Source organism: Lepisosteus platostomus, chromosome 21 (genome assembly GCF_059453375.1).
Source record: "Lepisosteus platostomus isolate fLepPlt1 chromosome 21, fLepPlt1.hap1, whole genome shotgun sequence".
Classification (NCBI taxonomy): domain Eukaryota; kingdom Metazoa; phylum Chordata; class Actinopteri; order Semionotiformes; family Lepisosteidae; genus Lepisosteus; species Lepisosteus platostomus.
In genome coordinates this window covers 16,320,478-16,342,928 of record NC_142631.1, presented here as the reverse complement: position 1 = coordinate 16,342,928, position 22,451 = coordinate 16,320,478, and the positions used below count along the sequence as shown (strand labels likewise).

The 22,451-nt window shown below is 37.4% G+C and overlaps 1 protein-coding gene across 7 annotated transcripts in view; it reads right to left on the bottom strand.

The window, feature by feature from the left end:
* dennd1a (DENN/MADD domain containing 1A) overlaps positions 1 to 22,451 on the bottom strand; it is a 265,653-nt gene that overhangs the window by 174,312 nt on the left and 68,890 nt on the right. For all 7 annotated transcript variants that reach the window (XM_088615121.1, XM_088615126.1, XM_088615123.1 and 4 more), the window contains exons 4-5: positions 14,674 to 14,723; positions 4,381 to 4,500 (exon numbers count right to left, since the gene is read on the bottom strand). In XM_088615121.1, the coding sequence (XP_088471247.1) occupies positions 4,381 to 4,500; positions 14,674 to 14,723 (170 nt within the window). The remainder of the gene's footprint in view (positions 1 to 4,380; positions 4,501 to 14,673; positions 14,724 to 22,451) is intronic.

Below are 22,451 nucleotides of genomic sequence, written 5' to 3'. Positions count from 1 at the left end.
ATAAACAGTTCAAAATTTGATGTAAGCAGAGAAACCACCTATTTTAGTCGTTCAGTCAATAATCTTGATTATTGTGATCATTCAAACTGAAAATCATCTACTGCGTGGCAAATGCAGAGCTACTCAGCTTGCTCTGTCTCACCAGATGTTGAGTTAAGACTGCATTGCTTCCATGGGCACCTGGGCTACAGGATTTATCCAGCCATCGGTGCAAAAGAGCTCTTATCAGATGACTAATGAGGGGACCAATTTGGTTTGCGTGTGGCACGCACTGGCCTGACTCTCCCACTTCAAGACAGGATACGCAGTAGCAAACACTGACTACCGCTAAAATGAATCTCTAATCATCTTGGTGACAAACAGCATATATGAAGGAACACCATTTTCTTTCTCTCAAATAGCATGAAACACAACCCGACGCTGACCAGCTGCATTCATCTCATCCACTACTGATTACTCGTAGTTGATTCTACTAATCAGGCTGCAGATAAATGTGCTTCCACATCTGTTGTCTTGTCAGAAGCAGAAGTACCACAAACAAATGGGTCTAGATTCCAGTGTTTGTTTTAATATGTGTTTTATTCTTGATGCCCAAACAGCTTGCAAGCAGCACATTATGATAAATAATTCACCTTTTGACAGCAGACCTACATAAAACTGGTTGCCTTTGATGCATGGGTTATGTAGCCCATCAACAGACTGTGTGGCACATTTATCACATCCCACCACTCCCTGCTGTGGCTCCTTTCAAAATCCCCACAAAATATATTTCCTTTCTTCTTAGAGGAGTAATTAAAGATGCTGCCTAACCTTTCAGAAACATTCTTCTTTTCGGTTGTTTTCCGTTCCTCCCTCAAACTCTGAGCCGCAGAACAACGCAATCTATAATCTGAAGCAGACTCATAATTCTGCGATAATCAACACATTTACAATGTACATGGAAATAAAACAGAGTAGTCTCTTAAAGGCAAGGAGTAATGAAGAGCGGAAAAATAAAAAGACAACAGAAAGTGGTAAATGAACAAAGGAAAAAGAGAATGAATATTAAACAGTCCTGCAGTACAGTCGAAGAAAAACGTTTAGACCTCCTTTGTAAATAATGAGGTGACCAACCTTTGGTTATCAAAAAACTTTGGTTTCTTTTATCTGGCTTTAATACAGTATCTTAATATGCGTACCGTTTCTGCCGATTTCCATTTTATATCCCTTCCTTGATATTTTGTGCTAATCAGGAAACTATTTGCATATTTTTCTCATTATTCCCTAACTTTGGTCTACAACTGTATTTTAAAATGCAGAAATGTTGTGCTTGTTTTAATTTTATCTCACGTCTCTCATCACTGGAGCCACGAAAAGTCACAAGTGAATTTGATGAACCTGATTGACCCGCATTCGATTTCAAAAGCCAAGTTGTTGATCACATCACTCCAGCTAAAAAAACAATCTAACAAGCACTGAAGAACTCAACACACCAACTGCTGGTGTCTATACAATTATAGACACTGAACAACTGAAAGATTGAAAGAATAAGCTACATTAAATGGCTAAATAAGTATAAAAACTATACAGAAAGCAAATGGTGGGCCACTCCACCTATAAATTAGACATGATTTTCAACAAGTGTAACTATTTCTAAATGAAGTTTTAAGTATATTTCAAAATTGCACTGTCCATTTTGTATGATTAAACATTGCCCATATTGTCCTAGGCCTTGCTAGTTTAAATTGGTCTACCATTTAAAAAGTCAGTTCTTCCCAATTGCAATGCACTGTTTAGAATGTTTCCATCCTATATACTTTGATGCTCTGGATCTTCTTTTATCAAAGCTTGCCATAATTTAACTTTGAATTTTGAAGAATGTCAGTATCAGAACAAGACTTTTTACATTTTTGCCAGTTTACTGAAAGCAAGATTTGCTTTGCATTATATAAATTGACCCTGATTATCTGTGGAGATTTTATAATTATTTGGTTTGTAAATATAGCGATTATTTAAAATTTCTTAGGGTCCGGTATTAGTCACAAATACAGTATGTCATATATATATTTCCTGAAATCATTGTCAAAAAGGTAAGAAGTTTAATCACAATCCAATAATGGAAGATATGGGAGAAGATGTAGAAGATACAGGTGTAGTCCTGCCACCAAGCTAATCACTGTGCTAATGTGACATTGTGTGATCTGATTTGGTGATTTGGACCAGTTTCAGAGAAAAGCAATCCCAAAACAATCATCTCATCTCAGGACTGAAAAGCAAACATTTTATTTTGCTTGGTCTTCACAACGATTCTGAGACCGAGACTGTGGTTTCAGTCCACGAATCAAGATGCTAAACAAACAGAATCCTCACACTACAACACTAATGACTGATATTTTCGTGAGACATTAAAGTTTTTCACAACAATAAAAAAAAAAAATCAGAAATCAGAAATAACAACCACCATATTTCATTAACCATACACTTAGGCTACACTTATTAAATGCTGGATTCTGCCGAGTCACCAATCTGACTTTGAGCCGGGGCTTTCCTGATTTTAATACACAAGATAATGAATGAAGTAAAACACCGCAGCTCTATCTTGATGGCATTTATGCTGTAGTACATTCCTTTCATCCTTTTTCCACAAGATGCATTAATTTTAGAAACAAGACAGCCAAAACTATAGGTATGCCTAAAAGTGCATAAACACTTCTGTGTGATGTAGACTGATTCACATTTGCTAAATAAGACTGAATAAATAGTGATCGATGGAGCCCGTCAAGTAAACTGAATGTATTTTTCCCTTTTTCTGATTTTCAGTCATGTAGTGATTTTTTTTTTAATAATAATGATTTTAGGGTCCAAAACCAAAAGCTCAAGAGAAAATACAGTGGCGAGAACCGCAGAGTGAACTTGTGGTGGGGAGGTCAAGAATCCTGTTTAGTTTTAAGTACACTATATTTAGAAATTGTTAGGCAATCCCAGTAAAGCCCAAGCATTTTGTTTACATAATCCATTAAAGTGAATGTTACTTAGAAGGTAAAGTAAAGGTACTTAGAAAGGAATCTGGCATTTTGTTATCTTACTAATGGCATTAATCACTGTAATAAGTTGTAGGGTACCATTTACTAAATGGCATATACCGGTGCAAGGTTTTAGAACCTTTTTATGCAGGTATAATGTTGTGAGTCTCTTTTTATTATTTGCTTTCATTACCAGGTTATTTGAAACACTTAAAATATGAGTGCTAAGTGATACAGATCATTAAGGGAACAACCATCATGGAAATGTCTGAGGTGGTTTTTGTTTTCTTTTAGGTTTCAGTCTCATGCTACAGCACACAAAGTCATTATCTACTATTAAACAGTTAAATATACTGCAGCAATAGAGAATAAGGTCTGCTTTCGCTGAGCCAAAGCCCACCTAAGGCTACAATGAGTATTGAGCACTATGGTATATCGAAAGGTTAAATATTAAATAACCACTTGAAATGTAATACACAAAGCAATTATTTCTTTCATGACTTCCAGATATTTATAATAAAAGAATGATTTACTTGTGTAACATAATTACTATTACAATGTCTCAATTAGCGTTATTGTTTTCCAGCTGAAAAGAACATCACACGGTTTGTGTATTTTTTTTGCGATACAACTAAAGAGCTGGTTCGTTTTAAGGTGATGTAAAGACAAAACAAAAACGAGCTTGACTGCTATGAACATTTGTCTATTTCTTCATTTCAAAAATCAGGATAGGACATATTAGCCCTAAAAAAGAAATTGAGTGGACAGTGATTATATTTAAAGTTTAACGATCGTGTTCATTAGCACTTTCATGCTATATGTTTGCCAACTAGTCTGGACTCTTTTGAATCCAGTAAATACTGACCTATGCAGGCGTTTAAACTAATTCTAATGAGTATTTCAAATGGAAATCAAACAACCATAAAAATGTAAGACAATTGTGACCAACGTATCTTTACAAAATCCCTCTCCAACAAGGATTTCAGAGTGCTTTACCGTGTGTTTAACCTATATCAATCTGCCTGAGGTGACGGCCATGTCAAAGAGCGTTATTAACTACAGGAGCGCTCATGTCAAAATAAAGTTATACATTTTATGACTATCTTGATCGATTCGGCAGCAGTTAGTTTTCTCTGTGAATGCAGACTTGCAGTGTAGAAGATGAATGTATGAGAAAATACTGAAATGATAAGGTCGGTGTCAATGTCCCACAAACCCATTGAAGAAACGTTCATTGGAACACGAGGGAGCTGTTTTTTTTTTTTTTTTTTTTTTAAAGGGAATGCAGCTTTTCCGCCTGACAGCTGCTGGCTTTTCTCGTCACAAACCAGAGGCTCATCTCTTTTCCCTGGGCCACCCACTGCCACGATCGTCTTACCTCAGAACACAGAAGCAGCTCCTGGCCCCCGATGATAAGCGGCAGAAGCCAAACCTCTGCTTGCCGTCAATGTCAGTGAGCACAAATGTGAAGTTCTGGCCGACTTGGCTGACCGTCAGGCTAAAAGCGAAAAAAGAAACAATGTAGTTAAACGCCCCATCCGTTCGTCTTTGGTCCCCACATGAATCCACAAACCCCCATGCTCTCAGACAGGGAAACAGCAGCTTGTCATTTTTCATGCTTTTTAACAGGGAGTTTCTATTAACCAGTTTTTTATTGGAGATGTTCAAATAGGATCAAATGAAAACTTTGTATTTCGTTGCCCTGCTACTAAAGGGAGATGTTTCTGACGATGGAGATAAACCCAAAGAGGAAAAAGACTTTAAATATTGCCTCGAGAGTTCCTGTTACAGTCACACAATTTGGTGATTTGAGATCATTTTAGAAAGAGCTATTTTATTTTCTCCATTTTATTCTATATCGCGAAGCAAGTATATCCGCCACCACTTCGGTCAAGCTGGTTTTCTATATTCAAAGAGTCCCAGAAACCAGTTAATAACGAGTGTTTCGTTAAGCCCTTGACTTGTCATCCTTGGTGATGAATTCCAAATCGCTATCAAACTCGAGGCATGGCTCTTTAGCTCATGTGGACCTGTGGAAATGTGGACCTCTTATGAAGTTGTGTGGAGATTATGATACTCTTAAATCACACATGTATCCACAAGTAAAACCACACATTTAGATTAGATTTTACTAGTGCAAAAGCAAGACAGTGTGGTCATATGCTTTCTCTTATCTTAGGAACCTGGTTACTTAGCATCCTTTTTCCATTTTGTTTTGTGTGTGTAAGCACCTTTTGTATTTATGTTTCCAAAATTGTCCCCAAAGATTCTGACATCACTGATTTAATGGCTCCAAAGCTGAAGAGCATATTCATTTACTTAATCGCCTTGTGGCAAAGACCTGACAGTTTCTTGTCACACAGTTAGCGTTTATTTCTGAATTTAAAAATCAAACTTACTCCTCCACTTCCCTAGTGTTAACAAAACAGATGTAATTATTTCTAAATACATTTTAATGACTCACAAAGCACTCCTGTCTCAGGATGCACGATTGTATCCTATCACTCCTTCATCCTTTCCTAACACTTCACTTAAACCTCCCTTCTGTCGCCAATCAAGTCACTCACCTAGACACCAGTGTCCTAGAGAAGCTTCTGCTTTGGAAATTCACTTTGTCGGAGAACAGTGTTAACTACTCATACATTGCGGCAACTAATAAAAATATTAAATGATTAAAAATGTAATGCTATAAACAATTTTTTTAAATAAAAAAAACAAAAGAATTGTGTGATAGACCAAATCTCCTCACCTTGTCTCATGTACCCATTGGAACAGTATTATTGAAACCTTATAAATACTGCTGTGTACAAATATCTGGTCATTACTACACATTGAGGGGTCATAGCAGAAGATCTGTCCCCCGATTCAGCTCGTTATGGCTAAATGCACGGGACCTGAAGGCAAACTATGCTACCATTCATATGGAACAAATGCTGCTAATGACTAAACTGCACTTGCGCCAAGGAGGAAGAAAGATCACGAAAGAGCAACAGAAGCACTCCAGGGCATTGCACTTTGACTTGACTGCAACCCACACAATGTAAGATAATATTATCTTTTTAAAACTGATGTAATGTACCAGCAACATAGTGTAACAGCAAACAAGAAAAATGTATTAGAAAAGAAACAGTTTTCTGTTAACAATGATTCAAATTATTTTATACGGAACTAATATATTAAAATGCTTGTATCAACTGCCGTCAAACGAATGTAAATTTTATTTTTTCTACTGAAATCATATATTGTGTAACTACATATAAAGCTTTCGTCATACTTAATGGATAGGCAACAGCAAAATTGTTAATCACAGCAGAAATCCTCCTGGGAATTCTTGAAATGGAGGACTGCTTATGCCATTTGTTCAGTATATTGAACACCTTTTACCTGCGAATTTTAGAGTCACTTTTCCATCAATAACTGAGTAATGCTAATGATGTCACCGTTTGCCGTGTGTAACTTCATTAGATGGTGGGCACCTCTTTACGCCAGCTGTGCTTCACAAAGAACTATAGCAAGGATGATATAATAAAAATTCAGTTAAATTTAGAATGCTTTGTAAGAGGTCATTTACACCACTGCTTACTTCTTAAGAGCAGATGTGTTGGTTCTGTGTAAAACACATGCAGCCTACACAAAGAAGTGAAATATCAAGAAAAACAATGAGAAGGGACTTACTGTTTTGAATGGGCTTTTTAAATTAATCTCTGGGCCTCTTACAGTAATTGCTAGAAGCTTGGGACAGGAAAATGATCGAGCCCTGGGGCCGCAAGATCCAGGGCCCCTGGCAGAAATTTCCGGACTGCATAAAGCATTTACAACGTGCTATCAAGACTGTAAGGGGGCATTGCAGATTAGGAACTGGTGGGCTGCTGGTTCAAGCCCCCTATTGCAATCACTACTGCTGTACCTGGACTGAGGTCCTTTGCTTAGATTGCTTTGTAATTCCACCCAGCTGTATAAATGGGCACCAGCATTGCTGGGGGGTAGGCCTTGTGATGTGGTCATGTGCTCTCTCTTATCACTTTATGCCTAGCAAAGAAGGATCAGCTCTGGCCCAATGAGCTATTGTGTGTGGCTTGAAATGGAATTACCTATCTACCAAGCTGGCAGGAATGCAAACATAACCGTTCAGCTTTAATGCCAATACTTACTGTCAAACCAAGGGAAAAAAGCAATTTTGAAGTTATTTCCAAATTTGTGTTAACCGTTTCATTTAAATCTAAGGGGTGATAAGATCTACCTTAAAAAATCATGTGTTGTGCAGCTGTTTTATTATGAGCTCTTGCAGTTTAATTCATTCTTACTGCATATTATAATGGGGTGCAAAAGGCACACAGAGAGAACTCTTTGTGACCAGAGCCCACAGACATCCTTGCTCTACCTCTGCGTGGCACGAAAGTGAAGCCCTAGAGTCTGGATGTCACTGGTTCAAGCAAAGAGGATTGTTTTAGCTGGCTGTGACCAGGATGTGCCAAATCAGAGGACACTGACAAAGTGTTGGAAGGACAGAGTGGGCTGAAGTAGGTTAGGGTTTCCCTTGTCTTGCCACACAGTGACACTTTGGACTTAACTGGGGCCGGTGGACTTGAGGTGATTTCATTCATCACTCCTCTGATTGGTGCAAATGCACCTGCAGGATGCTGTGGGCCTCACAGTGTGTCCAGTGACAAATGTGAGATGTGCAGTCAGAACAATCCATGCACAGGTCCTTCTGTTACCTGTGCAGTAGCATCAGCTGAACCTCACCGGGTGTTACCACTATTATCAAAACATTCACCTTTTATAAAACCAATAATGAAGACATAAACTGTGATTGGATATTCAAAATCCTTTATGTGCATGTTTTACCTGCTTTTAATACAACTGGGGTGCTTTAAAAAATGAAAATGAATTATTAAATTGAGAGCTTAAAGAAAACTGAAATTCTAGAAAATGAATAATTACAAGATGTATGCATTTGATGATCAGTTAAAGGCATTTAACTTTGGTGATTAATCTTAAAACAAATAACATAGTTTTAATGTTAACAGAGCTCCTCTGTTTTGAATTTTAGTACACCCTACTTCATCCCTTGCTTCACTGCTTCATTTTCATTCTGTCTTACACCTTTCCGAGAGGAAAGGCGTAAAACCTCAAGTACACTTTACAGAGGAAAGCAAACATAAAAGGGACAAGTGAATTGGAAGATTTTTAAAAATAAATTATTATGGTTCTTTTGTGTCCCCATAGTATAATGTCTCCTGTAACATTTATATCTTGAATACCCTCACTAATCAGAATAAGCATTCCACCACCTCTTCAACACAATCAATGGCACACTAACAAATTAAATTAATTTCAACGGATTGATCTTTGATCAGTCCAGAATCATTTCTGGTCCAACAACAGTACAGCCACTGCGAGTGGTAACAGTTACTGATTACAGACCAATTAACTGTGTATGTGCTACAGGGCTAACTGCTTCAGACTCCATCCTCCCATCAATTATTTTACATCATACATGTTAAAAAAAAGGCAAAACAGGCTTGTCATACATTCAAATAGAATCAAAGTCTGCATGCAGTCTGTTTACAGAAATTTATTCTCATTGTATTTGATCTGTTTCTAGATTTCTGAATATGTCAACAGGAATGCAAAGGTACTGCCGTGATTTTGTCAGTGTGTGTGTTTGTGGAGGGGTGAGGGGTTAGGAACTGTGCAAAATCGAGACAGCCTCATACTTTCACTGTACCAGACAAGGACAAAAGATAATTGGATCTGTGAAATTATGGTTATTTTACTTTTTTTAAAATACTGCAAAACAAAGAGTGCAGAGCTTTTACAGTGTGAGGCACAGCATGACATGAAAGGTTTTTAGTTCTTATCTAACATGTTTATTTTATATTTTATTTGTAATTAAACAACACTTTTGTGTAATTGAGCTCTGAAGAATATGGAACTTTTAAATTAGATTTTTATTAACCTTTTTTATACATCCAAATGTGGGTAATATTTTGTCATTTGGTACTCCTAATTCAAACCAATCAAAGTCTGAATAAAGTCGATTTCCAATTTAGCATGAGTATTCAGAGGCTAAATAAATAAAAAAATAAATATTTTTTACGGAATAACAAAGCCTGATTAATTTACACACATTTCTGTCTGTGAAGAAATATTCTCTTCTTTCATCAGCAGGCAGATTGCATTTCCTGCATAATCGTATGCAATTCTTAAGGCGCTTTACATGAATAAATAACGAGCATTTCAGGGGTTTAATCCAACAAAAAAATAAGATGGAATGTAACAGGTTAAGACACTTTATTATAAATGTATCTTTTAACATAAATAATGAAAAGAATCTTGCATCAACTCACTAAGAACGTACAAATTATGTTTTGATTAAGCTAATGCTTAATTAATGCTTTTATTTTTATTCACGAAACTACATTATTTTGCTTTGCTCACAATTTCTTGTGAAAAACAATGGTAAACAGTTTCTACTGGCATAAAGAATTTACTATTACAAAGATTTTCAAATGTAAAAGAAGAGAGAGTATACATGTTGATGTATGGAACATTAATGATAACTTAATGATAATTATTGAATTATAAGGGTCATGTCTTACTGAGGAATGTGTTGAGAACGTTTTATCTTCTTTAAAAAGCACACCTACACCGGGATGTTAGAAGGCTCTTTAGATTGCTTGGGCAATTTCACTACCAGTTAAACATAAAATGATGGGATTTGGGAAATAAGGACATTCATTCTTTTAATATTAATATTTTTAAAAGCCATGCTGTCTGTGGCCCAGCTGTTCGTGACAGTCAGGGACAGGGAGTCAGTCCTGTGCACATGTGGTTCATCTGCATATGTAAAGAGGAGAGCAATGTCTGCTATTGTTCAGTTACTCCTGCAATGAATTATTCTTGGTCTTCGTTATTCTCCGTTACTTAAAAGCCCAAACATCAGTGGAATCTCCATCAAAACAAATTTATTGAACAATAGCTCTATTTTATTAGAATTTGAAATTGCTTTAACTTCACAACAGAAAATAGGAGTGCAAAAATAAGAGAAATGTTTCCTGCAGCAAAGTGCTGTATATTTTGGAACCAATACAGTAGCATTTGTTGCATTTTTGATGCCTCTCAAAATATTTTATTAGTACACCAGGGAATAGAGGTGTTATAAGGTGTTAAAGGCAAAGATTTAAGAATATCAAATAGTTTTCTGCTAGTCACTGGCATGACAGCACTAATTACAGTACCTTGGACTGCTGCTGACAGTATTTGTTTGGCAGACTGGTGTTCTCACATTCCAGGAAGTTGGGTCGATAGACTAGTGAGTGGCAGGCTGGTTTACTTTACTGATGTAATAATGCTGTTAGCACCCGTGCTAAGGAATTACATAAAATAAAATAAAATATTGAATATATAAATCCTGATATATAAAAAGTAGTTGCATACAAAGTAGGTTACATTTTAAGGTTTACATTTTAATCTGTTCTTTAGTGATCATTATCTAAACGGATACAGTATTTCAACATATATCTTGGCATCACATTGTGCCCCATATATATCTATCTATATATATCTTTAATGTGAGTGCCTGTGATTCCCCAAGGGGCAGATGACCACCGACTTCTTGGTATCGCCGTGATGGCTAAGGAGTCTCGGCCAGAAAGCAAAAACTTATACAACTGGCAAATTGGTAAACAGAGTGAAAATCTAATAAAAAAACAACTAGTCATTGCATTAAAAAAAAAAAAACTGTGGGGTAGGGTTACTCCTAGATGGCTTACACAACGAAGGCATTTCTTCAAGGCCCAGTTGAACCCTGTAATCCAAATATTGCCAGCTCAAGCCTGGGCTGTGTCTTTAGATAATGAGGACCAGGATTTCTCAAGTGGCAGGATACATTTGGGTGAGCACTCCTGGGGCAACCTGAGGCTGGAGCCAAGCGCCCCACAACAGTGACCTCTGTGACGTGTGCCTATAAGCATGCAGTGATGGCAATGAGAGCCCTGTTGCTACTCCAATCAACGCTATTGCTCCTGGTGGCACAGTGTCGCTTTCAGTACGGCAAATGTCAGAAGAATGCATCCACGTCCATCTCCGTGAGAGTGAGAGAGCTGTGGAAGAGTTACAAAGCCAAGCAAGCAGATCAACAACTGCAACAGCACAGGCAATACCAGATTTCAACATGCTTCACTACATATACACAGCAAACTTGGGGTGTGCGAAAATGAATTATGTTTGCAACAGGCAATTCAAAGGTATTTCCGCTCATGCAGGTTTAGATTAAATATACTCTGTTCAGGTATACTCCAGATCAGAGATGTAGGTGCAACAAATAAAGTTATTGCCATTTAATTATTTAAAAGGAAAAAAAGAAATAGGATATGGATGCAAGTAGTCTGTAAATCTAAACAAAAATGTTCATGTTTTCTTAGTAAAATAGAATACTGCAATGAATTAAAATGACTAATGGAATCCTCAAAGCAGCAAGGGACTGCAATGTGATGCATTTGTTACCAACAAACATACAATATTCTTTTATCTGGAGAAACAGGTTGGCTCTCACAAGCCTACAGCATTTGATGGGATTCAGTGAAAACATATTCATTTTAAAGTTGTTTACAGTATAATGCCAGAACAGTGGAAAACTAAAATGGAATTAAATGTGCACATTGATAAACTTTTAAGACATTTGAACAACATTCACTGAGTATTTTAACTATATTTAATCTTTTTGTGTGTGTTTTTCATGCCTATTTCAAGTATAAAAATACAAATTATACATTTTGACCTGTTATAAGCCTACTTAACGGTGTGCAGTTTCACATATAAAAGATTCCAGTTGTAAAAGATAAGGCTTTTATAAGTTAATATCAAGTCCTCCGGAATAAATAGCCCATTTATTAATAATGATGTTGTTTGCATCCTGTGTGTTATTTTTACATTTGTAAATAGAGGTATTTATCCAGTAAATCTTCTACATTGCTCTACTATGTAATGATGTATTCAGATCAGATGACTACAAGTACAGTTTATGTTAACAGCAGCTGTGACCCTCAATGTTATTTTCTTTTAATACAATTTTGAAGCAGCGTAGTTATCGATCATGTCTCCACAACAGTTAATAGGGTATCAACAAAAACTCATTAATAGCATAATCATTATTGGTAATTAAATGGAAATGTGGCTGCATACTCAATACTAACATTCCTGAGTTAACCATGCAGGCCAGTCAACGACACAATGCAAGGAATTGTATTTTATTATACTTGCAGTGGGCAAGAGTAAAGAGACATGTGAAAGAGACTGAGAAATACTGCCACTTAACTACAGAGGGCGCTAGCAGCCAATATCTGCATCTCTGATCTCAAGACTGAAAAGTGTGGAAAAAAGTCTGTTCGGTCTGTTTTTTTTAATTGCACACCAAAAACAACTCAAAATCAGTTGTAAAATACATAGGAAACACTCCAAACACTACAATTATCATGAATGTAATGAAATCTCTGAGTGTTCTAAAAATTTAAATCACAATAATGCTGACAAACAGTGACCAGACATGTCTGAATTCATGGTGCATTACATTTTCAAACCACTCCTAAGTTTCCCTAGAATAATGACAATATTTACATCTTCACAGGTACTTGAGGTGTGCTAGCACAGCGTGAGATTACAATTGTAAACGACTGCAAAAACACAAGAAAAACACCTAATGGTTTTAAAGCTGAAGTTTCATGTTCCATCACACCGTTTTACATTTCATCGCAGGATCTTCTGTAAATATCACTGGGTTACGTTTTCCTCTTTTTCCCCATACACATACGTATAAATCACCCGGAGGGAAATGATTTAAGTAAATTCTAAAATAATGTCTAGGACAACCTAATACTTGAATCCAATGTGGTGAAGAAATCTTATTTACCACAACAGTACCTGTTCTTTTCAGAAATAATGCTAAGATATAGCATTGTTTATATTTTTTACAATTGGACATTATCTAACAATTTTCCTTCAAAATGGCTGAGAAGCACATTTTAGCCTGGAGAAAGAAAAAGCAGCTCTTAGTCATCTTGCCCCACATAAACTCTCATACCCAGCTAGTCCTTCATTTCAATGAGTAATTCCACTGTTTGCCCTTTTCTGTCTAATGTAACACGGACTACGACAGTCACACTACTCTGTCTCTGAATTCAACATCTCAAAGTCAAGTATTTTAACTGTGAATAGTTATTTCATTAAAAAACAACTCTTGACAATTATTTCTAATGAGACAAAAAGATCTGTCATTATTAAAAATATGGTTGAAAAACATAACCCCAAAATATTTTATTTTTAAATGAATTTAGATAATATCTTAGCATCTGCTGCACAAAATCGTATGTGAGGATGTGCAGAAATATGTTTAGCTTACATGACGAAAATTAAAGAGATTTAAAACATTAATGTTTTAAATAACTATTTTTCTTAAGGCAATTGATTAAAAAACAGCTTTTTTTTCTTCAAGAATATGAAAGGCAAAGACATCTATTGCTTTTGGTATATGAATGAAATTTGAATAACACTTGAGTATGCCCAATTGCAAATATATTAACCACTCAACATTTTCTGTAAATATCCAATGTATTTAACTGTAATCATTTTCTTTACCACTTTAACAAAAGGCACCCAAAATCATTTAAATGAATGAAAATCCACTTATGAAGCTAAAAAGCCCTTTTAATTTAACCCCGCCACCAAAATGTACCATATCCCAAATCATGTCAGTATACCACTTCTAACAAGCTGTTATCTTACTTTTAATATTCTGAAAATCAAAGATAAAATATCAAAACAAAGTTTTTGTCAAAACACAATTGACCAAAAATAGCCCTCCAGTGCAATTGTTAAGAAGTCCTTTGTGGGCCATATATTTTAAAGCTGTAACTAATAAAACAGGAATGTGCAACTTTTATTTTTCTTGTCTAGTCAAGTAATGTCAAGACAATCTTAAAGGCTATGAACTTTTTTAGTGGATAAACGGATAAAAATCTTGAACATGCTTCAGTTCCATGCTTGTTTCTTCAGCGGCCTAACAATAAAGCTCTGCATACCTTTCATTTTCCAATTGAATATTTTAGAAGTTCTCTCCTCCGCAGGCAAGAGTAAACCAGTCAAATTGGATTTCTGACATTCAGAGTGGCAGACAAACGAAATATGGAATCCTTTGCGAAAATTAAAATACTATTAGAATCATGATTTAGGGTGCAGTTAAAACTGAAGTAAACTGCAACAGAATCCATCGAACAGACATGAGCCCCTTTCATGTGGGGAAGAAAGCATTTTTGTGTTCAGGAAAATGGACCACAACCACACTATGGGTTAGACATTTCCAGACATGACGGATCGTGCACGCCTGCTATCTTTAACATATAAAGTTTTATTATTTTTATGTCACACTCTGTATAAATGAATGTTCTCTTGCATGCTTATATTTGCCCAACAGGGTGATTTAAACCAGTTTAGAAATATATTCTGCTTTATAAAAATGCCAAGAAAGGGGACACTGCAACTTTAGCCTACACCTGGGTGCATTAAATCACTGTTAAAGAGGCAGGAATCTAACTAACCCGTACGAGGGATTTAAGTTTCTACAGAAGCTTTAGAACAGCGACCCTTATAAAGTAAGAAATGACAACGGTACCTGTCCACATAGAAGGGGAAACAAAACTTGGTCAAAGTCTGAAGAGTTTCCTGTGGAAAGAAAGAGGAGATAATTTATATATCTAATGGGACCAATAAATCTAAGTATTAACTGCACCACACCATATAACAGGGCATGCCCTGAAGAAATAAGAGACAGATGAAGGGAGGGGAAAAAAGGTTTTATCAGTGAAGGGGTGAAGGAAGAAAAAAATGTGTGAGAGAAGGAGGAAGAGAAACAGACAGAGAGGGAGAGACCCGAACAGTCAATCGCTTAAAAAAAAAAAACTACTTGTGATCAAACTTCATTAAATATGAAAAAATAATCAAGATCCGCACAAGGGTGAGCTGCAGGGGCTCCCTGGGACACGGAGGCAGAAGAGAGGAAAGGGAGGTTGGGGCTGAGCCGTGTTAACAACCCTCCAGGGAAGCTCTCTAGCCTGACCATATGGGTAACAGTGAATAACACCAAACCACATGAGCCATGGGCTGGCAGGAGCACTGTGCCTGCCAGAGCTTCAGCTGTTACCAGGGAACTTGGGGCTTGGGAATTGCAGCGAGGGGGACTGCCTAGCCCAGCTCTCTCAATGCAGAACAAAAGGACAGGGGATTCGAGAACAGGCAGGAAAAGCAGTGCCTGATAATATTCTCTCCCGTAAAAAGAAAACACTGGCGACAGGCCTCCTTCTTAGTCTGCCCATTGCAAAAGCTTAATCATTAAATTCTTTTTTTTTTAAAGTAAACAAACGCCAGCTTCATCTGTAATTTTAAAGTGTTAATAGACCATGAAATTCATGAGCGGGTGTTATCTGGGTGAATTTGCCAGATTCCATTGGCACCTGAACTACGCGCAAGTGATCTAGAAGGGAGCCGTGCACCTCAAAAACACACTTCAGAGGTAACATTTTTACGGGACGATGTAAACAAGTAGGCAAGATAAACAAGAAACAACTGAAAATCATCAAGACAAAAAGGCGCTTGTTTAAATGGCGACTTCTGCATTATACAAATGATCTACACTTTTACTGAAATAACATGCATACAGCTACAGCTACCTTTAAACCCCAAAACGTTATTGACTTTCTCTTCTAACTTACTTGGATTGTGCTAAAGGGCTATTAAAGTAGGAAAACTCAAAACTGATGCTGGCATTAACTAATACAATATGAATTTTAAAACTCACTCATGTACTATGTTAAATTATGGGAGAGAAAGTGTGGATAGTTCATTCCCTAACGGGTATATTTTTATGTAGATTTTTATTAAAAAGGCAACCTTTTTATTAAGACTGATGAGAATCTCAGTCAATGAAACCCTAATTTTGAATATCCAAGCATTAAGTCAACACCTGCAGTGCCACAACCCACTGTTACTAGCTGTCCATCACTTCCTATTATTGTATTATTTGTGTGGTGTCTGTAGCTTGAATTCCCAGAGTTTAGGTTTGGATGACAAGCAGCTAATTAATTTTTTGAAGCCCAGAGAAGCTAGCTTCAAGCTGAGGAAAGATCGCCTAAAGCACATTTTAACTTTTGTGATAAATTAAAGATCAGTTTACATGTGTAGCACTTCCATGACCAATAATAATGAATTATCAATGCTAACTGAATTGGTGCTTTTCACTTCATTTGTTTTCTAGCAAGATCCACAGTACAAGATACAGGAGATATCAATCTCATATCCTGCTCAATATAGTGCAAAGTGTATTGGCTGAACACAAAGCTTTTTCTGTTGTACAAAATATATTGTAAATTATTTCAACAATCACTGAATGAGAACACTGTCTTAAAAACACATTGAAAACAGAAAATTTAAATGACGTGTTTTCCTTATGCCTCATTTCCATAAATTGTCAAATTTTAAAATCAAATAATTAAAAAATATAATTACTATTTAATTGTAAGTGTGGTTAAAATTATGACAAGTAATCAACCTACATAGCACGACATGATATAGTACTTAAAGATTTACACGCCAGCCACACTTACATTCCAAAAAATAAGCTATTTGTAAATTTGGACTAGATTTGGACAATAATTTTATACTCCCCCCACACACAGACAAAACAGAAATGGCCTGTAACATTTATTTATTTTGATCTCGAGTCCTTTTAAGATCCTCAACATCAGGTCTATGGCTTTGAATTTGTTTTCCCCCATCCGTTTTACGATCTCCTGTCAGTGGCCCTCAGCCAGCTAGGATTGAAGACTCCATTATGCCCTTACAGTTCTACCCTCAGTGGCAATTTAGATTGTTTAGATCTGGAAAAAAAAACATAGAGAAGTCTCGTTTCTGCATCATTTCCCTTGGTATAACAGACTTCGTACTATGAAATCTCATGGGCATAAACGCAAGCGTAGATTGAGGCATACAGGCCCAATGGTTCATTTACTTGCCTTCAAGCAACACTGGCAGTCCAAGAGAGAGCCACTTATAGGTACGAGGTCATTTTCAGGAAGATGACTGGATAGGGAAAAGCAATCCTAGAGGACGTTTTCCCATACAATTCGTTATCTCGGACGAGTCAACTGTTATCTTGATGAGTCGATGAACAGATCTCTTTTATCTCTTTTATTTTTTGGAACTTTGTGATGTGAAAATCAATAACTTCAGTCAGGCGGCATCTTCTGGGAGGTGAAAAGCGATTTCACTTTGGGAGCACGGGTTATGTACTGTACTTTCAGGTTCAGTGCACCTACCTCTGTGGAGCTTCATGTGGTCGCTCCTTAACATATCTGAAATGGTCACTCTAATTAAATCCAGCATGTTCCTTGGATCCTGTTGTCTTGCCACACATTTTGAATTTCTTTGTTGCATTGTCACACAGCATCAATGAATTATTAAGATGTGGAATTTTTCCCTTGACCCTTAAACAGGTTACAAAAGGTAAACTTAAAGACTCCATCCCATTCACTATTGTGACTTACTAACAATTAATAAAGCTTCCAGACCAGGCTGTTGCCAGTCAGTGACAAGACTATATATCCACCCGACATGGGTCCAAGGAGGGGTACACTCAGGACAGGACACCAGTTCATCGGAGGGCACACACACTCACACCAGGGCGGTTTTACCAGTAGCCAGTTAACCTACAGTACCAGTGTGCCTTTGGACTGTGGGAGGAAACCCACATGAACATGGGGAGAACATACAAACTGCACCCAGACAGCACTCCAGGGCTGGAATTCCTACCCGGGGCTCCAGTTTATCTTCAAACACAAATATTTCTGACCTCAGTTATAATGAACTTAAGTAGTACTGAAACAGGTCTTCTGAGGTTTGTTAAAATCCCTACTGCTAACACTTATCTAAGTGCTTTATTCACAGACTCTCAGGCTGCTGAAACTCAGTGCTGTTTGCAATCTGACTGAATAGATTAGAGAGATGCTGGTATTACTGGAATTGCCTTGTGGTGGTTGAAATTTCATCTGAAAGAAAAGGTTTTGCAAACTATACGTTGTTAATCCTTGTTGAAATCGCAGCCAGGACCCTCACAAAGCTCCTTTGTTAGTCCCATTCTTGTTCACATCTATATGTTACCATTGAGCCAGATTCTTTATAGGTATGGTAAGCTTTCTCCTTCTATGCTTATAACTAGATTTCCATGCAATAGCAGTGACATAACTGGCTATACAAATGGTTTCGGGTAGAACATAGTATTATAAACGCAAGCTGTAACCTTTTGCTGTGGCCTTAAGAGATCAAGAAAATTGTTTCCCAATCCCTGGTCCTGAAGGAACACTGTCTCTTCTGGATTTTGCTCCCGCCAAGTTCTTATGGGGCATATTTGCAAATTTCCTTTCCGCTCTGAAAAGGTCAAACGGGATTTGTAATTGGTATCCACCCTGTTAAGAGTTTCAGGACCTCCCTTATTGAGGTGTGTTGTGTTAAATATAACTAGGCGGACTTCTGCAGAAGGGAAAACACTAGTTGTAGGCGTGTCTGATACAGTATCATTCCCACCTGTGCCCGTTCATCATTAATTGAGCAACTAGTAAGAAGAGCTCTTGTCAGAGATGACAGCGAGCAAGTTGAGGAGAGGCTGTGTACAGGTCTGTGTGCTGAGATTGCTGGAAACAATGTCCTTGTAGTTGGGATTTTTTCACACTCCGGACTGAGAAAAGAAACAAGTGAATTAAAAGTCAAAACAAGCAAGCAGATCAATAAAGTCGTCGATTAGCCTGACAGAATGAACACCAGCAGACAGTGTTCCTCCTCTACGCTCCCGAGTTCAGTTCCAGGCTGTAATGCCCGCTGTGTGGAGATTGCATGTTCTCCCACATTTGCATGGGTTTTCCCCAGGTAAATTCAGATAATCTGCTTTGTTTGAAGTGGTTCTACTATAATGCCAGCTGCTGGGATAAGGTTCGGGTCAAGAAGTGCTTGGAGGGCAAGGTTAATGGAAATGTTTTAAAAGGAACAGAGCCACTTTTTTACCAGTTGGATTCTTTCAGAGTGCTGGCAGCCATGTGGTTTGGCAGTGGAATGGTTTGACGGACTGTTTGTAATAACAACCCCTACCCAGGGTATGTAGGACTCGACACGTATATTCAACTTTAGGTAAAAACCTCTCATAGATCACCTGAGAAAGGTTTCAAGTTTATGTTACATATGTAAAGAGCGTATTCATGGATGAATAGCTTTAAAGCAAGTGTAATGCTGTCTCTACCAGCAGCCACTAGGGTTGAATTTTATTGGCTGTCTCGCCTTGATCTCGAGCATGTGTAGCATCTCCCATTTATCTCTCTACAATGTTTCCTTTATTCTTCACTGTATGTTTTTTTGCTGTTGAACTGATCTAATTATAGGACTTTAAAATGTTGTTTCAGCCATTGAAGCGTCTTTAGTGATAAATATCGTGAATGGCGCTTCTCTGTGTGTTCGCAGAACTGCTCAGAATGGGTCACTTCTGACAATGACAAATCCTGTTATGTAAAAACTTGCAAAACAGAAGCTTTTCCATAAGCTGGGGAATGGGTGTATGGCTGATGTGTCTGTAAAAGGGTCCCTTGCTTTTGCTTAATGGGAAGATGCATAGTTTGCCACACACAAATTGTGCTGAACTTTGCTTTACGTACTTTATCTCTACATGCCCTCTACATACCCCTGCTTTGTTTCAATAAAGATCAAATATAATTTTGTGTCTCCACATATCTAACAGCCTAGCAAAGGTCACAAATGAGAGGAAGCCATTCAGTTCATCCAGCCCAGCAAATTGATCCAGGGTTCTAATCCTGCCACTTCTTGAAAGAGGACAAAGTGCCAACTTCAACAATATAACTGCGTACAGTAGCATGTTGTAGACAGCTACATATTTTCTAGTCATACATTATTTTGCCTTCATATGTTTATTAACAGGCAATAATAAACACTGTTTGCCTGTTAATAAACATATGAAGGCAAAATAATGTAGGACTAGAAAATCAGAAATCCTCTTAAATAGAGAAAACTATACATACAACAACATTAGGTAGAATTGATCATTTCTTCAGAAATTAACGTTGGATTCATTATACTGATAACCTGGCTAAACCAATCTCATGAAACACTCACAACCTATAACACTGCGTAGATGCTTCATGCTTTTGGGAACACAGGCAGAATAAACTGTCTGCAGCACAATTTCAAGCATTTGAGAGGCTTTACTATTTTTTTCCCCGCAAGAGGTTGGCAGAGCTCTATTATTCCCTTGTTGCAAGGGAGGCAGAGGCTTTTAAATGTATCTCAGTGTTATAGCTCGCTGTAGGAAAAAAAAAACAACAACCTGCGAAGGATACGGAACTGATGGCCTTCCGTAAATGAAACCGGGAGCTTTGATAAAAAAAAAAACTTACAGTAACTTCCAAGATCCAAGGGAAATGCGTGCAAGAGAGGGAAGGCTTGGTTCTGTCGTATAAAACCCCTTCCCAATGTGAGGTGAAAAAGGCCTTAAATCTATTTGACTGAATCCAGTGCACAGCAAGCGGCGCCTTTTTTAATTAAAGAGCCAGGGGCCTTTTGGGGGCCCCTCTTCTGACAACTTACTTGACTTGGCGTCACCTTAGCATAATGAGCTGATAGCTCATCTGTAGCAGTAAGTCACTACAGTGAAAGTGCAGGGCATGATCCCCTATCCACCGGGGAGAGAACTCAACCATGTTGTCACTGGCAGGAGGACGCACACCACCTGGTACCAGGTCCCTCGATTCCAACCCTTTTCATAATCAAACGATGCTGACATTATAAAGCTTGCACAGCCTGTCTATAATCCCCTCCAATCAATAGTCTCAACACTAAATGTATTGATGGCAACACAGAGCTCATCGATTATTTGAGCCTTGTGTAGCCAAGTTTTTCAAAATAATTGGGCGAAAGAACCTAGTTCAGACAAACGACACCGGTCTGAAATGATAAACATGTTTTTTGCTGTGTTCTTCCTAAACAGAAGTTAACTGGGGGGTGGAGGAACGGGAGACTTTTCATCTGCAGAAGGCAAAGCAGGAACAAATCCCAACCTTAAAAATGCTTCCTCTAACTCGATGTGACTCCTTTGAATTGTGAACATGTCTTCTATTTTCAGTTATGTTGTGCGTTTTGATTTTACAAGCAGGGGGGAATACTTCAAATGCATGTAACAGCTGCAGTCAAAGTGCAACTTTTCATAGATTAATTAAAAATGGATTAATTTATACCGATGATACATGTTATAAAATGTCTGGCAGAATCAGAAAAAAACACAAAGCAAAACAGCTAAAACCTCTTGACAACACCAGGCTTTTGGCTCCTGCAGACAGCCTTGACCAGACCTTGACAAAACAAAGCAGCCTGAGAAGTGAATGTTTCACAAGGCTGGAAAAGAGAATTAAGTGATGTTTTGTATAATCTCTTCATAGCCAAATATGAGCAATATCAAGCAATTACAGATTAACGTAATAATAAAATCAGTGTCCAGTTGTAGGTGTGTATATTGATATTATTACTACTACATCCAAGTATTCTCCCTAAATGAAGTGGTTTTCTTCATACAGTAACAATGTACATCCTTATGCAAGAATAAGTTGTAACTTACATAGCAATTCACTGTTTTCGGGGTCCTGCCCTCATTTGTATGAAGTGCACCACATTATATACGTTTCTGAGCTTACTATTGTCAGCTGCTGGTTTCACAGACCTTCTAAAACTTTCAGAAACAAGTTTTCTTTTTCCCCCCGATTATTTAAAATGAGGGCTCTGGACTCATAACTGGAGAGAGTTGCAAATCCCAGACAGGGCTTTGTTACTGTACCCTTGAGCAAGGTGCTTCACTCGGATTGCAGCAGGAAAAGCACTAAAATGGGTATAAATTCAAGTCGCTTTGTGCCAGACAAATAAATGAATCAAGAAATAATAATCCATGACATAACAAAAGGCTGGGAGAAAACGCATTTAATATGTACTTTCAGAATGGTATAATACAGAAACTAACGTGTCAGAATTGCCAATAATACTAAATGTTTGACAATTGCATACCCACAACTGTTGGTGGCAGTTTTTTTATATTTACACTTATGTTGCTTTTTGACTGAACAAAATATACATTTTGAAGAATTCTAGGATAATTACAAAGTCATGCAATCATATCTGCATATTCTCTGCAGTTGCAGAGAAAGATATATCTACAGTATGAGCTGGTATCCAATTTACTTGGATACCAAAGGATGTATGCAATTAATATTACAGACATGTAATGTGGTTATTAAATTAATTTCAATACTAAAAAGATACTTATAGCTCATGATGAATTTACTTTGTCCTTTGTGT